The sequence below is a fragment of the Pseudorca crassidens genome, chromosome X, assembly GCF_039906515.1.
Source record: "Pseudorca crassidens isolate mPseCra1 chromosome X, mPseCra1.hap1, whole genome shotgun sequence".
NCBI classification, from domain to species: domain Eukaryota; kingdom Metazoa; phylum Chordata; class Mammalia; order Artiodactyla; family Delphinidae; genus Pseudorca; species Pseudorca crassidens.
The window spans coordinates 26,332,627-26,354,447 of NC_090317.1; the positions used below are offsets into that span (position 1 = coordinate 26,332,627).

Genomic DNA, 21,821 nt, shown 5'->3' on the forward strand with positions numbered 1-21,821 from the left:
CAAGGATTCAATAATCAGTCACTATACAGACTAGGCCTGAAATACAAATCTCAATTTAGGAACTTCCATTGTGGGCAGGCAGGGGTAGGGGAAATAGCCCTCTTCTAAATTTCTCTCTCCCTTTAAAGATCCTTTATTCCCTCACTTTTTATTCCACCAGATTTGCTTGTAGCTTCTGAAACTCTCTGGGCAGCTGCCAATACAGACTCACAAAAATCCTTCTCTGCTGCCTGCCTCAAAGGGGCAGTGGCTTCTTAGGTCTCTTGCTTGTTCAAGCCTTGTTATGGTGACTATACTATCTCTTGAGTCAACCAGGCCAATCTTTGTGGGGAGGGGGGGGTTCATATTTTTACACATGTTAAAAATTAACTTTTTATGCACTTATAGAATTCTATAAATTAATTTGAAAGCAGATGTCTTTTTTTTTTTTTTAAATATGATCTGACTTGATGTGTACCTTACTGCCTGGCCCAATGGCATAGGGTATATTTAGGAGGTTACATTTTAGTATTTTTAAGTATTTTATTTTCTTCTGAGAAAATGAAACTAAGTAATAAGATATCATTTTAAAGAATAGTGCTTTATTGAATAAGTTTTATTCACAGAAAAATAAGCTTTAATCTATGATGACTGCCAGATTTTACAGTAGAAAGCAATTTTCTTAGTTTTCCATACTGATGGAAAGGTTTCTACTAAATGAAAAGAGCCATAAAATTATATTCACAAATATAGTACTCTTTCTCACACATTTCACATGATTATTCACAACACTAATACAATGACATAAGAATCAGTCATTTTGTCAGGTTAGATAAAGTATAACAGTAATGAAAAAAATGCAAACTCTTCTAACAAAAATTACATTAAAGCCTTTGTTACATCAAATAAAAAATGCAAATTTGTTGCTAAGTATACACAGAATGACAAAATATATAGTAATTTTAAATGTTACATCAATGATACACAAGAATGTAATAAATGCCAAAAAATCTATATGCATTTCTGCAAACTTTAGACTTCAAAATAGAATCTTACCACCCAAACATTAATGTAGTATTGTACAATTTGAAGCTATATGTATTTAAGATTGTCCTATTATATTAGTTATAAAGTATCATTTAATATGTAGTGAAGGTTATGGTATGGTATACAAGAAAAAAAACATTTGAGACCTCCCTGGAGAGGTAGCTTGAAGTTTTTCACCGTCAAACTATGACCCAGTCTGAGCTATCACTAATTAGCTATACAGCTTTGAACAAATCATTTCACCTTTCAGCCTCAGTTCCCTTATCTGTAAAACAAGAGGGATGAATTTAGATACTCTCTAAGGTCTCTTCTAGCTCTGACACCCTATGATCCTATTATACTGCAAATGAAATTCACACTGTGCTAAGTGTACAAGAGTCAAACTGAAACTGATTATGAAAGTGGGAATAAGCCAACTGTTTCTATTAGGAAAGCTCAACTAAATTTGGTGAGAATATTTTTTTCAAGTTATTAAAACAGGAATTTAAATATTTTTAAGGACTTGACCTACTTGTTCATTGTAATTTGCATCTTGACTATGACAAACAAACAAAAAAAATGAGTAAGAGTCACTGAAAGATACCATCTAAGTTTTAGCCCACATTTCCAGAGTCAAGGCATATCCACGGAAGGTAAAAGAGTGTTAGGTAGGGAATTAACATTTATAACAGGTATTTTACATATATGGCCTCCTTGAACTCATAACTTTGTAAGACACGTACTATTCTCATTTCACAGATGAAGAAATGGTTACCTCTTTTTTTCTTTTTTAAAGCAGATTTGGCTAAAAATAACCATATTTGTCAAATATTCCCTCCTGTTTTCTTATTTCTCTAATGGAAATGATACACAACCTATCCTACTTCTCCCACCCCTCCACCCCTTTTCCCCATATTCAACAACTGGGTGAGCAGGAAATAAAACAATGATTTTGATCTAAAGGGTACGATATGTGGAACTAATGCTGTGGTGGTAGTCTCCATTCAGAGTTCAAAATACCAATTTTATCCATTAAAATGAAAACAGGAAAAAAACTACCAACATTTAAATAATATAACAACAAAAGATCATAATACACAGGGCCAAATCACATCATATACATTCACTACACCCATCCTACCCCATCTTAGCCCCAAACCAAAGGGGAAAAAAAATAAAAACAAACAAAAAATCTAGTAGGAAAGGCAATACAAAGCTACTAATTAATAAACTGGAATTTATTTTATAAACACTAAACCCGTTTCTCAAAAATTAAGACAAAGCTTTTGATCAGCACACCAGATTATTACGAATAAAGATAATTATTTATTACAAAACAACTTGACTCTTCGCATGACTAAAATGTAGTAAAATAGGTGGTGCCTTTTGAAATCTTAGAGTGAACTTTATATAGAAAAGAATGTCTACATGTAGATAGTGAGAACTATTTTGGGAAGGGGGAGGCAGAGATTTGGATCTGGCTATATTTTTGACCTTGCAAGTGATCATTCTTTGCACAATTAGATGGGAAGGATCCAGGGCTTTTCATAGTGCAAACAAAGGCAAACATTGGTAAGTCTTTAAAAATTTGATTAGAAGTTGGAGTGTTGAGTGATTTAACAACCTGAAGCAACAGCACTTCTAAACAATTCTTAAAATAAACCTGTTAGCCACATCAGCTTCATGCATTAAATTTCACAACTCATGGGGAGAAAAAAGGTCTTGCTTAACTCTAAACATACAAGTTTTAAAAGAGTTTTAATGAACTGAGGCTTCCAGAACTGGAAAAGCCTTATGTTAAAACAGTTCAGTCCTCGGCCAACAACTAGACTGAACTAACTACCTGACTTGGAGCTGATGTGTCCTGGAAAACACATTTTTAAAACTTTAACACTTTTCTCCCCTTGTAATTTAAGTTTAAATTTAAAGCTTAGACTATACATGTAAAATTTAACTTAATGAATATATAACTAAACCTAAGTAGAAGAAAGTGCAAAGGTAAAGAACTGAGGATTTACATAGTAAAACAAAAACAGGGCAGTCATTATTTGATTTTTAAAATTCTCATTTAAATTTGCAGTGCTTTAAATGAATATCAAAGTAGTAATCAACAGAGGTTAAGAGACCATAATACTCTTTCTCTTAGAAAATACAACAAAAATATAACTTTTAACAGTTCCACTCTCAAACTTTTCTCTACAGTAAAATGCCTCACTCACCTCTACAACAGGTTGTTGTGAGAATCTTTGTCTGGGTGTTCTATGAAGCATTTTTAAACTTTCATTTTCTTTTTTTAATATATACTGATTCTTATTCAAGTTTTATTTTTTCTTTAATATTCAAACAACTCTTCTTTTCTTGTCAATATTTTATAATTTCCAAGAGGTTTTTAAGGATCTTGAGAGAACATTTATTTCAGAAGTATCTACTACTATCACTAGACAAGAAAACAAAAAACTTAGGTAAAGACTTGACATTTTGTCCTATATACATCTTAATCATCCTAAAGGTAAAAACTCACATGAAACTTTAAGATACAAGACGATATGAGAATCTCAACATGGAAAGCTGTCACTATAACTACGAGCAGTGTACAAACATGCTTCTACTCTTACCTACATAAGCTGACAGATGTTTAAAATACTGGGTTAACGAAGATCTTTTAGTAAAGTGACTTAGGCAGGCTTAAACTAGCAAGGATTAAGGATGAATCCTTACTAATTAATTGGAAGATCTGAGACATATTTTATATTTCATTTTACAAAATCAGGAATATTTATTTTGAAACAAGAGAAGAAGACATGGTCTACCTGTCAGAAAACTACCACTCAGAAATATTTTTCATCCACAAAGCAGGAAAAACATATAAACATTTAAATTTCACATTGGCACCAAAAAGGTTAACTGCCCTGCCTTCTTGGATTAGAAAAACTGAAGCTGAGCAGTAAGTAGTTTTGCAGGCGTTTGAACATGCCTAAGCCTTTAAATCAGTAAAATACTTTCTAAAAATTCTGATTACAAAAGTAATACAGACTTATAAAAAATTCAAACAGAACAAAATAAAAAAAGTAGAAAGTGAAAGGTCCCTCCCTGTAAAGCCCCTCTGGGACCCATACCCCCCCAAAGAAACCACATTTAACAGTTTAGTGCCTATCTTTCCAAATCTTCTGTTCTATACGTATATAAAACACACACACCTCACTTGGCTCATTCTATCCACAGTGTTTTGCCACTTGATTTTAAACTTAATATACCTCTGACATCTTTCCACGTCAGTACGTGTAGGCTAGATGGTATTCAATCATTAAATACCCTTTTAACGATGGCAAAATCATTTTTAAAAATCATCCACCCAAGTACATGTGTATAATTTTAAAAGAAAGTGGACAAAATCCTAAAACACAAACATCTAAAGATAATCTCTATCTTTCTACCAGTGTAGAATAGTTCATTCCTTTTTCACACAAAACAAATTATGTGATTGGGGAGATTAATCTGTACGTTTACAAAGAAGGCTCCATTTGTTAAGCCTATCTAAAAAGGATGAAAAAGTCAGTTGATTAATTCACTTACATTTAGAAATCTAAGTCAGTGTACTACATATACAAATTGTGATCAGTTATAATAATATGGTGCTTCTTAGTCTAGGGTTTCAATTAAATAACAGTGAAAAAATAGGACAGATAATACAGCTAAAATCCTGAAAAATCCAGAAATTCAAATTTTAGATTGCTAACTATAACATCACAGTTTACATTTTTTCCCTACTTGGTAGCAAATGCTAATGGAATTCAATGCTGATTTCTTAAAGTTGGTTCACATCACACATTCAATCAGGGTAATAAGAATATAACACGCCTACTGTAGTTATATTAAGACATAAAAATTTTTTGCTTGAAAGTAATGACTGTGTAGCACATGGGACATTTGTCCACTGCTTCCGCACACTGTTTACAAGTGACCAGATGTCCACAAGGAATAAAAACTACAGCAATATTTCTATCCATACAGATTTTGCAAAGCTTCTCCTCTTGCAGTAGCCTTAGCTGCTCTTCAGTACTAATCTCTGTACAAAGAGAGAAAAAAAAGTGTTAATTTTAGACTTTCTTAGTTGTTTAAATTCACTGAAATAATGTGAACCCCTACTATGTGCCAGACACTAATCAAGTGTTGGGAGATAGGATGACTCACATATGGCATCTGCTCTTAAGTAGTTCGCATGCTAGTGGGAGAGAAAGACATGAGCTGAGGCTACGGAGGTAAGCACAAAGTGATAAGTGCTACAATAAAGTTACATACAAAGTCTCTGGGACAAGACCACAGAACAAGTTCTTCTGTTCAGATTAGCTGGGGAAGGCTTCACGGGTTGGCGGCTGTTGGATGGGGGAGGGGGAAGTGGAAGAGTGACATTTAAAAATAGCAATTTGCTAAGCAGAGAAGCAAGGCTTAGGTAAAAGAAGCAGCATATAGAAAAGGCATGGCTTATTCCAGAAATGGAGGGATGGATTTGAGGGCTACTTCTGAAGTGGGACAAGTAGGATTTGGTGACTAGATGTGAGGGATGAGGAAGAAAGGAAATAAAGTTGATTTCAAGATTTCTAGCATGGCTGACAAGGGGATGGTAATGCCAATAGGAAATATACAAGGAGGTACAGGTTTGGGATTTTCAAGATTTTTTGAGGTGCTTGCACAGCATCCATATAAAAATGTCCAACAGGCAATCGGAGAGTCAAGTCTTGAGATCAGAAGAAGTTAGGGCTAAGGATAGAGATTTGGGTGTCATCAATACACAGCTGGCACTGAAGTTCTTGCTTAATTCAGCCTTTGTCAAACTAAGTTTTGTGAAATGTTAACAAATATGTCATAGAAATGTGTTTCACTGTCATATATAACTATAATGACAACAACATCAACAACAGCAGCAATTAACAGTAATATAGCACTTCTACTATGTACTACGCAGTATTCCAAATGCATTACATATTATAACAACCTTTGTAATCACTGTATACCAGTGTATACCAAATTCAGCCTCACATGAGAATCACTTGGGGCATTTTTTTAACAATATATTCCTTGGCCCCATTCACTGAATCTAAAATAATGGGGTTGAGCACACTGGCATTTGGGAACCATGACTATCAAGTTCAGGGCAGTATGATAAAGCATATATGCCCTCTTAGAAATTCAAAATGCATTTCCCTATTTAACTACAGAGTTCATTTTTCATGGCATCTCTTTTAACATTCTGGGGAACACTATTCTGAAAACAGGTTTGGGAAACAGTGGTCTAATTTTATGCAACAAATACTTACTGAACACTTAGCTAGGTTCTAGGCATTAGAGAAAGAACAATTAACAAATACATAGACCCTGGGCTCCCAATCATTCATAGACAAGTAAGGAACACAAGCAGACAGGAAATTATAATACAGTGTGATGATAAAAAGGAATTATAACGTGTTATGAAGAACACAGGAAGGGTGTGTGTCCGTGCACACACACATAAAGGGAAGGCTTCCCAGAAAAAATTATACCTAAACTGGGTCCTAAAGGATGAGTAGGAGTAAAGTAGGAGAGGGAGACGGCCTTGGGGGACAGGAGCAATGGGAGAAGAGGGTTCTGGGCAGAGGAAATGACATAAGCAGGCTCCAAGGAGAGAGACAGAACCAGGCCTGCAAGTGCACGGGTAAGGCTTGGGAAGAGAATCTGAGGGGGAAATAGCATGACATGAGGCTACAGGTTAGCAGGAGCCTGATCATGAAGGATTTGGCAACCCATGTAAAGGAGTTTGGACTTGACACCGAGGACCCCAGGAGCCAGTGAAGGGTTTTAACCTGGAAAAAGATATCAGAATTGCTTCAGAAAGGTTTTTTTGATTAGCGGTGGAGAAAAGGATTATATAATCTCTTTTTTCTTAAAAGGCAACTTCCTGGGCATAATCAAAACTCAAAGATGGAACATAGAGATAAGAAGATAAACTGCCTGCCCCCAAGAAGCTTGTCTAATGGGCAGGACAGAAAAGAAGACAGTTCCAAAATGATGTTACAATTGCTTTAACAGCAGAGAGAGTAGAGGGAGCTGCAAACTCTGCTATGGGTATTGGAGAAAACTTCAAAGAAGTGACCTTTGAGCTGAGCCTTGAAGGATGAGTTCAAGAAATGGATTTAAGGAACTGGGGGTGGAGTGGGGCATCAGATGAGGTATACAAACAGGAAAAAGGCATTCGGGGCATAGGAAACAACAGAAGCAAAGGGATGGCATTATAAACTGATTTATATTATATGGAAGCATCTGACCAAAAAAGTCAGAATAAAGTATATATTCATGCCATCACCAAGACTGTGGTAACCAGTGCGAGCTAGCCTGCCAGAGGAATATGGAAAAGCAGAGTGACTTGGTGAAGGGAAAGCATTTGAGATAACAGGCTTTCTGCTGCCGTCCACAAGCAGAGGGACTCGGAGATCATGCAGCAGAAGCAGAAAAAGGCAAATGAGAACGAAGAATCCAAGTAACTTCATGTCCAATCCTCTTGCACTTCTCCTGTGTGCCTGGAGCTAGTCCCACCATGCTAGAGTTTCCTCCTGTAGTGCTCACAGGTCCCAGCCTGGCATTCCCTTTGCCCTGAGTCTACAGCAGGTCTCTTTTGTGCTTCCTTCCCTTCGGGTAGTCTCTCTACACCTGGGCCAGTCCTGGGGGTCAGGGGACGACCCCTTCCCAGTGTTTTTTAAAAAGTAGCTTTGTAGGGCTTCCCTGGTGGCGCAGTGGTTGAGAGTCCGCCTGCCGATGCAGGGGACACGGGTTCGTGCCCCGGTCTGGGAGGATCCCACATGCTGTGGAGTGGCTGGGCCCGTGAGCCATGGCCACTGAGCCTGCGCGTCCGGAGCCTATGCTCCGCAACGGGAGAGGCCACAACAGTGAGAGGCCCGCGTACCGCAGGAAAAAAAAAAAAAAAAAGGTAGCTTTGTAATTCCAAGAAAAATCAAAAAAAGGAAGACAATTAAGTAATTTACACATTACTTTTGGATGTAATGCCACAATGAATAAAAAAGGACACTGGATCAGATACCTCCAGTAGTCAAATTTACAGAGACAGAAAGCAGAATGGTGGTTGCCAGGGGAGGGGGAAATGGGAGTTGTTTAATAGGTAAAGAGTTTCAGTTTTGTAGATGAAAAGAGTTCTGGAGATTGACTGCACTACAGTGTGAATGTACTTAAAACTACTGAACTGTACACTTAAAAATGGTTCGGAAGGTAAATTTTATGTGTATTTACCACAACTGTTTTGTTTTTGGCTGCGCCGCGTGGCTTGCTGGATCTTAGTTCCCTGACCAGGGATGGGACCCAGGCCCTCAGCAGTGAAAGCGCCGAGTCCTAACCACTGGACCGCCAGGGAATTCCCCACAATTTTTTAAAAAGTAAAAAAAAAAAACAAGAAAAAACAGGAACACCGGACCAGAAGTCAGGAAACCTGAATTTTACTCCCAACTATCTGAGTGACCTTGAGTAACAGCATATCTGCAGTTCAGTTTTCTCTGAAGTAATGAAAATTTTGTATGATCTTTAAGGTTCCTTTCATTCCGATTATTTGTGATTCCATGTTTGCAGACCACAATGGATGAAATGTCATGCCTACCAAACACAGATATCATTAACTCCACTTTTCCTACCTTATTTCAGGCTTGCATACAGACACTTACTTGAGATGGTGATGGTCTGGGCATTCTTTCCAGACTAATAGTTTACCTCTGGCAATTACTTCACTCTAGCCTTTAGAGTAACTACTAGGTTCTTTCCTTTCCTGAGGTACCTTTCCCCTTCTACTTTCTACAAGGCCCCCTTCTAGGTCGGGAGGTTCTGGCACATAGCAATAAAGGCAACAGCTAGATCATCTTTGATGTTATTTGCTAATATTTTTACTACATTATTTTAAACCACTTCTAGAATAAACTGATGTTGTTAATGTTCCTATCAGAGCAGATTCATGTGGAAAGACAGACTGATAAAAAATGTGTATGGGTTATTTGATTTTTACATTATGTTCTGTAATATACACATAAGGATTAAAGCAAGTGCCTTAGCACACACATGAAATAAAGGGCTTTGTATCATACTATGTTGTTTCTAAAAAGAAAGAAAAAAAGATACTAATTTGGTACTATCTTTAGAAGACTGGGGTATTCTCTGTCACAGAGCCAATGGGATAAAAACTAGTATTGAATCTAGGATTTCTCAATGAGTAACAATAACATTGTACTTTTTTCTAATAACTTCCATCTGTTTTACTTCAATTAGGCCCACCCTCTATTTTGTATAGAATTAAAAGATTCTTAGTGCCAGTCTTTCCTCATCAGCTTTGGGGAAGAGAAATAGACAGCAGTCCTCCATGAGAAGACAGCCTGTAACAATTACTTGCCTCTCAATTTCGTGAGACTAAGGAGAAATCATCTGATGAATTCTAACCCGTGCCCCTGAGAGCTGGCATTTGTTTAGGCCCTCCTTCCCACACTACCCTGGCTTGTAGTCTCAGTAATAAGAACTCCCCACCAACTCCTGTTGGATAGAGGACAAACATGCCCCAATGCACTCTGTCCCCTGTTCTCTTTCTACTGCAACCCACTAAATCTTTCTGTTGTAAACACCTTCAGGTATAAAAACTAACACCTTATTGTCAAACTTAATTAAGCTTGAGTTGTGGTTAAGGGGAGAATGGCACAATCACTGGTATCACGAAGTAAATGGTTTGTTTCACTATCACCAAGACACGTGGAGCTATTATAGGTTTAAAATACATGCATCTTTAAGGAAAAGATGCTTTCTGCTGAATCTTTTACATCAACTAATGTAATTTAAAACATCATTAATGTTATACTGTTTTATGACTTATGTAATTATCTGAATAATGTTTCAAAAACATCTGAAATAACCTAAAGATCAAAAGGGTCTTTAAGGTAAAAAAAAAAAAAAAGTGAACTTTTAGGTTCATTAGCCCTTGGAGAGTTCTCATCTTTTGATACAGGTGGTCAAAAGCTTAGAGAACGATTATAATAAAGTACCCCAAGAATGTATTCAGTTTGAAACCTTTTCTTTAACCTCCAATGTTGCTGGCAAGCTCTAGAGTAGCTGTCATCCTTAAAGGAGAAACTTGTATTTTTTATCTTTCTTTTTCCTAAAAGGAGGTTATATACTTCTCTTCTACATTATTTAATACACTTTCTATACATGATTCGTAGTATTAAGATGCCATTAATTCAAGCTCTATTTAGCAATATGACCCCTTTATATATTTACATCATATGAAAAGTTGCAGAACACTCTAAATCCAAAGAGTTTCAACTACAAAACTTATAGTCTACACACAACGATAAAAGTTAGTCTTTGTTGTTCTTTATCTAAAATAAAGCATAAACTCACACTTTTAAAATGAATGCATCACTGGATCTTACTTGGACCCTGAGTAGAACAAATGAACTGAAAAAACATTTTAAGACAATGAGGAAAATTAAAACCAACTGAATTTCAGATGATATGGAATTACTGTTAATTTTGTTAAGTGTGACAATAGTATGTTATGGGCTAAATGTCTGTCTTCCCAAAATTCATACGTTGAACCCCTAACCCACTGTGTGATGGTACTTGGAGGTGGTGCCTTTGGGAGATAATTAGGTTTAGATGAGGTAATGAGGATGGGACTCCATGATGGGATCAAGGTCCTTATAAGAAGAAGAACAGAAAGCAGAGTGCTCTCTCTCTTGGCCATGTGAGGACTTAGAGAAGGCAGCCATCAGCAAGCCTGGAAGAGAGTCTTCATCAGGAACCAAATCTGCCTGCACCTTGGTCTTGCACTTCCCAGCCTCCAGAACTATGAGAAACAAATGTCTGTTGTTTAAGCCACCCAGTTTACAGTACTGTTATAACAGTCTGAGCAGATTAACACACAGTATTAAGGTGATGTTAAAAGAAGTCCCTATCTGTTAGATATTTATCAAAGTATTTATAGGTAAATGATATATAGGATGTCTGGGATTTACTTTGAAATACTACAGCAAAGAAAAAAAGGTGGGGGAAGAAGTGAAACAAGATTAGAAAAGTGTCGATAATTATTGAAGATGGTCGATGCGTACGTGAGGGTTCATTATACTATTCTCTCCACTTTTGAGTATGTTTGACAGTTTTCATAATAAAAAGTTTTAAAAAACATTTATCCTAAGGGGAATATGAGAGGAGGGAAATGAATGGGCCACCAAGTCATGTAAGATACTATCCATAATGAAGTGATGTTAGGTGTGTCTTGTTTTTTAAAAACAGGCATGCGTACCTTTCTGTAACGAAGTCTGACCTGATTCATCTTGTGCATTGTCTTTCTGAGCACTCACTAGATCTGCAACCAGAACTTCAAGTGATTTATAGTTGCTCCCAGATGTCTGAATTTTTTCCTCCATTATTTTCTTAATGTCCTTGAAACTGAATCCCATTCGTATAGCTTCTTGTACCATAGGATTTTGGAATATGGTATCATCTGAAATGAAAACTGGTGAGGAAAGGATCATAGAGTTTAATTATTTTCATGAACACAACTCAACAGCAAAGTATAATTGAAAAGAAAAATTTAAGCAACAAGCAAAAAATCAAAACCAGGGACTCCCCTGGTGGTCTAGCAGCTAAGACTCTGCGCTCCCAATGCAGGGGGCTCAGGTTTGATCCTTGGTCAGGGAACTAGATCCCACATGCCTCAAAAAAAATTTAAAAATCCCGAGTGCCGCAACTAAGACCCAACGCAGCCAAATAAATAAACAACAACAACAACAAATCAAAACCAAACCACCAAACCAAAGCTGCTTTGGGAAGAGGACTTAGAAATACTTGGGCGTTGAAGAATCACTTTCAGAATCTTACAACAGTTGAAAATGCAATGAGTATGTATTTTGTAGCATTATGAATTGAGATTAGGTGCTTTAAAGACTACATGAACAGTACAAGATAAGGTAAAACAGATAAGAAAAGGGTTAAGCGCTTCAAAATTCTGAAAAGCGTGGATGCCTTTAGTGAATCACCAGCAATTATTTTGAAAAAATCATGGGAAATAGAGGAAGACGCAGTCTGTAACCTTGAATGTATCAGCTTCCTATCTCTCTGACTTAGTTTCTGCAGCTGAGGGGAGGGTGGACTAGATAAGGCAAGAAAGCAAATAGAAAGTCACTTTAATGACACTCAAAGTAGGAATACAGATTGTGTAGTGATGTGCTAAAAGAGGAGACTTCTCCTCTGACTCATCAATTCCACTCTTCAGTATTTTTCTTTTTCTTTTCCACGCCACACAGCTTGCAGGATCTTAGTTCCCCGACCAGGGATTGAACCTGCGCCCCGGCAGTGAAAGCGCTGAGTCCTGACCACTGGACCGCCAGGAACTTCCCCACTCTTGGGTATTAAAAATGAGTACATATATCCACCAAAGACATACACAAGAATATTCACAGCAGTGTATTTATAACAGGGCCAAACTGGAAACAACTCAAATGCCCATCATCAGGTGAATGGATAAGTAAATTCTGGTATATTCAAATATTACACAGCAAGAAAGAAAAATGAACTACTGCCACAGACAACATGGATCAATCACAGAGATACGATAAACAAAACATCATCATAATGATGAACCAGAGACAAAAGAGTGCATACTGTATGATTACATTTTTAAGATGTTCAAATCTAATCTATGGTAATAGAAGTCAGAATATAACTTGAGGGTGGATATTGATTGGGAAGGGGCCTGAAGGAGCTTTCCAGGGTGGTGGAAATGTTCTATATCTTGATCTGGGTGATGGTTAGATGGACCTCCACCTCATACCATATACAAAAATTAACTCAAAATGGATGAAAGACCTGAATTTAAGAGCTAAAACCATAAAACTCTTAGAAGAAAACACAGGTGACCTTGGATTAGGCAATGATTTCTTAGACATGACACCAAAAGTATAAGCAACAAAAAACAGACAAGTTGAACTTCATCAAAATTAAAAAGTAATATGATTCAAAGGACACCAACAAGAAAGTGAAAAGACAACCCACAGAATGGGAGAAAATATTTGCAAATCATATATTTGACAAGGGACTTATATGTATAATGTATAAAGAACTAAAATATATAAAGAACTATTACAACTCCATAATAAAAAAAAAGTAACCCAACTAAACAAAGGGCAAAGGAGATGAACAGACATTTCTCCAAAGAAGACATACAAATGGCCCATAAGCACATAAAAAAATGCCCAACATCATTAGCTATCAGGGAAATGCAAATCAAAACCACAATGAGACATGCTTCACACCCACTAGGAGGGCTGTAATAAGGAGACAGACAAGTGTTAACAAGGATGTAGAAAAACTAACTGAAACCCTCATACACTGCTGGTGGGAATATAAAATGGTGCAGCCACTTTGGAAAACCGTCTGGCAGTTTATCAAAAGTTTAAACATAGAGTTACCACATGACCCAGAAATGCCATCCCTAAACATATACCCAAGAGAACTAAAAACATATGCCCACACAACAACTTGAACACAAACATTCATAGCAGCATCAGCATCATTCATAATAGCCAAAGAGTGGAAACACCCCAAATGTCCACTGACTAATGAATGGATAAACAAAATGTGGTATTATCCATATAAAGGAATATTTTCCACCATAAAAAATAATGAAGTACTCATATATGATAAGGGTTGAACTTATATGACTGGATGAACCGTGAAACCACACATTATTACTCCACTTATATGATACGTCCAGAATAGGCAAATCTATAGAAACAGAAGTAGATAAGTGGTTGTTTGTGCTTGGGGGTCGAGGGGCTGCAATGGTGAATGACTGCTAAGGAGTATGGGGTTTCTTTCTGGGGTTATGATAATGTTTTGCAATTAAATAGTAGTTATGGTTGTACAACCCTGTGAATGTATCAAAACCCACTAAAGTGTATACTTTATACGGGTGCAATTTTTGCTATATGAATTATATCTTCATTTAAAAACACTAATCCTAAACCAGAGCAAGAGTCTTACTAGTCATAAAAGGAATAGTATGCAGTATAAGGATGATTATTATCAAGAAATGTTATAGAATCTTTGTTTCTGGACAATTTCAAAAATACAGGCTGGAATAAATGATTTCTTAAACTGTATCATTTATGCACATTACAAAACCTTAATCAAATAGTATCAAATTGGCTCTCCTTCTCTAGCATACGTATGAATATATATAGTATTCTCTTGCCTTCTAATCCTTAAGATACTAAATAGATGATGTTATGAGTATAGGGAGTGGGGAATCACCAGACATATTCTATTTTTGAAACATGATGCCTACGTTGAGAATGAGATCTGTAGTGTGATGTAGGATTCAGAAGACCTTATTTACAGTCCTAGTTCCACTAACGCTTTGTAATGTAACCGTGGGCAGGTCACTTAACCTCTCTGTTTCTTCATCTGAAAAGAGGGATAACGATATCTTCTTTGTTTCACATAATATCTTTCTCTGCACACTTTAGTTTTTAAAGATGCCTATCATGAGTAAATAATCTTTGTGATAAAAATCCTCTACCTCTCTAAAAGGTAATAGGAGGTAAACAAACCAAACCATACCCCTTTGTGAAGAAGCTGGGGAAGGCAAAAAGATGGTATGGAATAAGGAAGCAGGAAGGTTAGGGCTGATCATGGTGATGGCACATTAGTAGAGCACTGGATTCACAATCCTGGCTAACTAAAGAAACCCCATTGACAAAAATACACTTAACGAAAAAAAAAATACACTTAACGCTTTTTGTGATTTTAACAGAAATAACAATGGAGAGCCTACAGCTGTTCCTCTGGAACTTGGAAAAACTGTCCAACCTCTGAACTAATGTTCCCAGTATATAAATATCCAACTTAAATTTATAGGCACTTCATTAATTCTTAAGTCTACAGCAATCTCATCTCAAAGATATATACCTTGAAAGAATCAGTTTACCTTTCCACCTTATAAATAACAAGTATAATAAACTGGCAATGAAATTAAAGTATTTATTTTAATAAGAATATTTACCAATTCTTTTAGTTAATGATGGTGTTTTTTCAGCAGTTCTCGTCTAAAATAGAAATATGAATTATAAGTTAGAATTCCTTTTGGTAGAAGACAATTACTTCAATTTGAGAAGTTATGTTAATCATGAGTTTATAAATTAGCTTTATTCCAGTTCAACATATGAATATTCACAAGAGGCATATAGCCTGATGAAGCTAGAAGTTAAAAGATCATCTAACCCAATCCATTCACTTTACAGACAAGAAGCTGAGGCTCAGGGAGATTAAACAACTTGATTGAGGCAATACAGTTCATGGCAGGGCCATAATGGCAACTCTTCTGTCTCATTCTAGTCCAGGGCTCTTTCCACAAAGTACTGATGCCTTGGCCACCCCAGGCCACACTATCAATATAGATACCTTTTTGAGATTTTAAATATTGTCTGTGAAAAGTTAAAGACTAGTAGTACAAAACACATTATACAAGTCTAAGTTCAGAAGGCTGAGGGATTTAAGTGTTTTAGTTCTTCAAGCCCATTTTCGCCTACAGTGATACTTAAATCAGTTCATCCTGATTCCCTTTTCACAAATTTGCTTTAGCTTAAGAAAAACGAGCACTCTTCAAGATCTCCCCTTTAAGCTCACCATACATTACTGTTTTACTTTTAAAATTTTTATTTTATATTGGAGTATAGTTGATTTACAATGTTGTGTTAGTTTCATGTGTACAGCAAGGTGATTCAGTTATACATATATCTATTCTTTTTCAAATTCTTTTCCCATTTAGCTTATTACAGAATATTGAGCAGAGTTCCCTGTGCTATACAGTAGGGTCCTTGTTGGTTATTTTATTTTATTTATTTATTTTAATAAATTTATTTATTTTTGGCTGTGTTGGGTCTTCATTGCTGCACACGGGCTTGCTCTAGTTGGTGGCGAGCTGGGGCTACTCTTCACTGGGGTGCGTGGACTTCTCATTGCAGTGGCTTCTCTTTGTTGCGGAGCACAGGCTCTAGGGGCACGGGCTTCAGTAGTTATGGCACAAGGGCTCAGTAGTTGCGGTACAAGGGCTCAGCAGTTGTGGTACAAGGGCTCAGTAGTTGTGGCACGCAGGCTCAGTAGTTGTGGCACGGGCTCTAGAGCACAGGCTCAGTAGTTGTGGCGCACGGGCTTAGTTGCTCCGCGGCATGTGGGATCTTCCCAGACCAGGGCTCGAACCCATGTCCCCTGCATTGGCAGGCGGATCTTAACCACTGCGCCACCAGGGAAGTCCCGGTTATCTATTTTAAATATAGTAGTTTGTGTATGTTAAACCCAAACTCCTAATTTATCCCCCTCCCCACCTTTTCCCTTTGGTAACCATAAGTTTGTTTTCTGTGAGTCTGTTTCTGTTTTGTTAAATAAGTTCATTTGTATCATTTTTGCTCACTGACTTCCTTTTGGTCACACATACCTTCTTTTGGTGTCTTAACACCTCCATCAAGCCTTCTGCCCTGGGAGCGATTCTGTTTCTTTAGGTGATTTTGCATAACTCTCTTCTGAACCATTATATTTTGTTTAGCAATGTAGCAGAGTTAATATTTTTTGACAACTACTTTTTAAAGACTGTTTAGGTACACAGTAAAATTGAGGGGAAGATACAGAGATTTCCCATGTACCCCTTGCCCCAACACATGCGTTCCCTCCCTCATTATCAACATCCTTCCCAGAGTGGCACACTTGTTAAAATCAGTGAACCTACACTGATATGTCATAATCACCCAAAGTCTATAGTTTACATTAGGGTTCACCCTTGTTTTACATTCTATCACCATACATTATTAATCTAAAATACTATACTATGAATTTTATACTAAGAAATCATTGCAAAACAAATTATGTAATATCTGAAAATATATATTCTACAATATGTGACTTACCAGAGACTCCTCAATTGAATGGGTTAAATGAATATTGTTTATGTATTCTTGTCCCTTCTCTTCTAACAGAAATCTACACCTAAACAAATAAAACGTTAAACTTTAGTAGCTCATAAATTAGTAAAGTATAATTAAAGATATAACCTCCATCATCTTAATTCCATTAACTTGCTTTTCGATATTTCTAAGGAGCCACAAAATAAAATGTTACTCAATTCCTTATTAAACTATCATTTTAAGGTTAAAAAAATGTTCTCTTTGTTATCCTAATATGCTAATGTCAGTACAACAAAAATATCAACTTGAGAACTTTCAGCTTTTACACAAATTATTAAATTAGCACCTTGACATTTAAAAACAAGTTTTAAGTAATCTTAACGAGTTTTATTTAGAGATTAACCAATTGTACATTTTAAAGGAATTCTTTAGGCTTTCAGCTTTTCCTTTTAAGGCTGTTTAAGGTTAAAATTTATTTTCAAATGATCATTCTGAAGTTTTAAGTTGTACTATTTTGTAGGCCAAAAATCCACATCACTGTACACTGTACACATCTGTGTACTTTATTTTAAAGAGGCAAGACAGGAAAGAGATGTTTAGAATATGTCATCTTTCTAAGATGCCACTGAGTGTAAGCAGCATGATTATATTATGTACTACCACTGCCAATTAAATTATGACCCACCACCAGATGTGTCCTGGTTTCAGAGATCTGAAAATGTGACCAACTGTGTGCCTTAGAATCTGCGAGATTCAGTAGTATTTGTTAGAGGGCATGATGGATTCTTAAGGAATCTCCTTGGCAACATGGGCTCTCATGCCCATCATTAAAGCGCCTACTTCCCACAGTGGATAAGAATCTGCCTGCCAATGCAGGGGACACGGGTTCGACCGCTGGTCCAGGAAGATCCCACATGCTGCAGAGCAACTAAGCCCGTGCGCCGCAACTGAGCCCGCGTGCTGCAACTACCACGATGAGAAGCCCATGCACCACAATGAAGAGTAGCCCCCGCTCACCACAACTAGAGAAAGCCGCACAGCAACAAAGACCAACAAGGACAAAAATTTTTTTTTTAATTTTAAAAATAAAAAAAATAAAGAGCCTACTTCCAAACAACAACAAAAGCATACATTCCTTTTTTTTTAAAAAAAGTAATTAATTAATTTGGCTGCGTTGGGTCATCGTTACTGCACGGGGGCTTTCTCTAGTTGCAGCGAGCGGGTGCTACTCTTCATTGCGGTGCGCGGGCTTCTCATTGCGGTGGCTTCTCTTGTTGTGGAGCATGGGCTCTAGGTGCATGGGCTTCAGTAGTTGTGGCACACGGGCTCAGTAGTTGTGGCTCACAGGCTCAGTAGTTGTGGCTCACAGGCTCAGTAGTTGTGGCTGGCGGGCTCCAGAGCGCAGGCTCAGTAGTTGTGGCGCATGGGCTTAGTTGCTCTGTGGCACGTGGGATCTTTCTGGACCAGGGCTCAAACCTGTGTCCCCTGCTTTGGCAGGCGGATTCTTAACCACTGCGCCACCAGGGAAGTCCCATACGTTCCTAATTTGGTGTTTAGAAATAGAATCATCTGAACGTCATAGATGTGATACGTAAGTAATGAATGGTTTGGTCACTGGAGAAGGCTTAGGTGTTTTTATTTGTTTTTTTTTTTTTTGTGGTACGCGGGCCTCTCACTGTTGTGGCCTCTCCCGTTGCGGAGCACAGGCTCCGGACGCGCAGGCTCAACGGCCACGGCTCACGGGCCCAGCCGCTCCACGGCATGTGGGATCTTCCTGGACCGGGGCACGAACCCGTGTCCCCTGCATCGGCAGGCGGACTCTCAACCACTGCGCCACCAGGGAAGCCTGGCTTAGGTGTTTTGTTCAAATGTATATAAAGTAGGTGACCCCATTTTTATAAACCTGGTGTGAATTTCAAATTTCAATTGGTGAAGGCAAAAATAGCTGACGTGAAAAGTTATTCAAGTCTTCCCACTGCTTGTGTGCTGTCCAACTTGCCTGTCACTGAAGGAACATTTAAATACCTTACCCTGGATACCACATAGCATGTTGTTCCCAAGGGTCTTCACTGGGCTTCCAATCAGTTAGCCCTCCTCCACAGTGAAAGCACTTTACTTTATCACCTTCACCTAAGAAACACACAAGTAAAAATACATGTATTTGTGCAATTACAAGCTTACCCCCAAATATCCTTTTAAATACTATAAAATTAAGCATTTCTAAATTACATGAAAGTCTCATAGCTTAAAAGAAGATATCTGAATTCACATCTAAGTAACAGATAAGATCATTTGAGGAGGAAATACACACTAAATTCACTGATTCAATTTGAGGTATTTTACAGAAGACACAAATAAAATTTCCCAATTTTTATGTGAAAAATCACAATTGTTTTAACATATGTCATTTGGGGCCATCAATGCTACATTTACTTTTTCAAACTGTGAAACTTTAACAATAAAGTTCAGCATATATATAAGTTTCTCTAAGGTTATAGCTATATGACACTAAACAAACTTTCAAGATTGCTATATGATACTAAGTAAATAAAATATTGAAATAACTTATATTTTGTATTTTGGCACTATTCAATCTTAAAGTAACTGGGTCAGATATATAACGGTATAATTTTTCTGAATATTCCTGGAAGCCATCACACTAATGGCCCTTCCTTCCCTACTGACATGTCTACAGCAGTCCATTTGAAAAGTGCTCATTTTAAGCAATAAGGTATCTTTTGAATATACAGGGCAGCTTTCAAATATACAGTCTATGTACAAAAGGCAGGTATCAATTTTAACATCAGCCAAAGTAAACTCCCTAATGTTAACTCTTCTTATAGGGTTGTTGTGAAGCATAGAGAAAATGCATGTAATATACGCATTGAGCACATATAGTAGGTGTGTAATAAATTATAGTTAGTATTACTATCAGACCTATTCTTCTATCAGGGATATCTATCATCTTTTGCATGTCATTCTTCTCCAAAACACAATTACATAAAGATAAATATGACTCATAATATGGTAATCTTTTCCACGTAAATTCAGTGGTTATATTACAGATTCAACATAAGGGTTCACAGAATAATACTAATATAAATAATGATGTCGGCCTACACCTAAATATTTACCAGTTCCGGGGGCAAATGGCATCTATTTACTTTTTAGGAGCCCTGGGATAGTTGGAAAGTTATTTATTAGCCTACTTTTATAATAAAGTTTACCTAAAGCATAAAATCCAGCTCTTGCAAGCTGCTCCTTGTTAACTGAGTATATCCACGTCCCAAATGTAATGATCCGTGCTTCGTAATCTGCCATGGCTGGATTTCTTGGAGGATTTGTTGAATTTGGGAAATTCCTATCAGAACTCACGACATCAGATTCACTTTGAATATTAAAATTCCGGCCCAATACAAAGAAGCAATTAGGAAAGTGTCGCCTGTGTTCTGACCATGCACGATCACAAGGTTCCCAATTTTTCAGTTTCCCGCCACAACAAAAGCATTGTACTTGATCATCAATACCCGTGTAGTAGAGTCCAGCACTAGCTAACTCTCTTGGGGTTAAGTGGGCATAGTCTGGCCAGTTTTGAAATGACTTTAATCTAGCTTCTTCACTACACATGGCAGGGTTCCTTGGGTATATGGTGTCTGATAAATCTACAACCTGTCCAGTTCTCAAAAGATAGTCTGCATGAGTCTCAGATGGCCTTTCTAAAACAAAATGATTTCTGTTTCCCAGACAGTTTTCAGCTTTGTACTGACCATTTTGGACACCAGGATTTGTAGGCTGTGCAGCATTACTTTCGAAATAAAAGCCATTGATAAATCTGCAATTTGGGGATACTTTCCTGTGTCTTCCAACTGCTGAGTCTCCATACTGCCATCTATCTACTGCTGCATGACAACTAAAGCACCGCACGGTGTCTCCTTCACCAGTGTATAGAAAACCAGCTCGTGCTAGTGTTGATGCTGAAACAGGACTACTACTTGGAAAATTAGCAAAAGTTTTTAATCTATTAAACTCTTCTACAAATTCTTCATCCTTACTGATGTCTGCAGGTACACAAGTTTTAGATCCTTCAAAACTGTTAAAAGTCATCTTCTCTTGAAAATAGGACTTGTCCACCTTTTCTAAAAAGAGAACATTACATTAGGAAATCCAAAAATGTCAAACACAAGCAATATACTTTTGATATTAGGAGTTAACAAATTACCCACTGATGACACAATTTTAAAGAAACATTCTAATTCTAAATACTAGAATCCTACATTACCACATGATTCAGGTTATAAAGTAAAAACTAGCATTTTTGTTTTCTCTTTCAGAGGAAAGTAATATTTAAGCAGGTAGATCAGAACTATTCATTTTTAAGTGCCTATTTTACATAAATATGAAAACTATGTGATGCAGAATATATTAAAATTATTAACCATGTAAAATCATTAATTAGGAAAAGCACGAAAGAAGCATAAAATATGCAGATTCTTGAAGTCTATGCATAATTGTTATAATGGATCATTGTATATTCAAGGCATCTAAGTTTAGTTTTTACAATTAAAAGAATGTTCAGAATGTTAATGAATTTTTAGTATTTCTTTATTGATTAGCAAAAGATAAGTTTTATTCACAATGTTGGTTCCAATGTATTCTTTAAGAGCATCAAATGTTTATGATTTTCACGTATAAACAGAGTCCATTTTTGTTAGAATTGGATCATTTCAAATGTATATAATACTGCCCTCTAGAGGGTGGCTCAGGAAAAATACTAAGTACTTGTAGACCTTAACTGCAGTTACTTTTGCTATCAACTGCCCACGGTCAAGAAACAAACTGTTC

General features: G+C 37.0%; 1 protein-coding gene across 8 annotated transcripts in view; it reads right to left on the minus strand.

Moving 5' to 3' along the window:
• Positions 1-561: 561 nt before the first annotated feature.
• Positions 562-21,821, minus strand: part of XIAP (X-linked inhibitor of apoptosis) — a 44,998-nt gene continuing 23,738 nt past the window's right edge. For 5 of the 8 annotated variants that reach the window (XM_067723383.1, XM_067723384.1, XM_067723390.1 and 2 more), the window contains 6 exons: positions 20,207-21,115; positions 19,010-19,109; positions 16,983-17,061; positions 15,086-15,128; positions 11,324-11,536; positions 562-5,071 (listed from right to left, as the gene is read on the minus strand). In XM_067723383.1, the coding sequence (XP_067579484.1) occupies positions 4,878-5,071; positions 11,324-11,536; positions 15,086-15,128; positions 16,983-17,061; positions 19,010-19,109; positions 20,207-21,083 (1,506 nt within the window). In that variant the 5' untranslated portion in view covers positions 21,084-21,115 and the 3' untranslated portion in view covers positions 562-4,877. The remainder of the gene's footprint in view (positions 5,072-11,323; positions 11,537-15,085; positions 15,129-16,982; positions 17,062-19,009; positions 19,110-20,206; positions 21,116-21,821) is intronic. The other 3 variants (XM_067723387.1, XM_067723385.1, XM_067723391.1) reach the window with 1 other exon arrangement.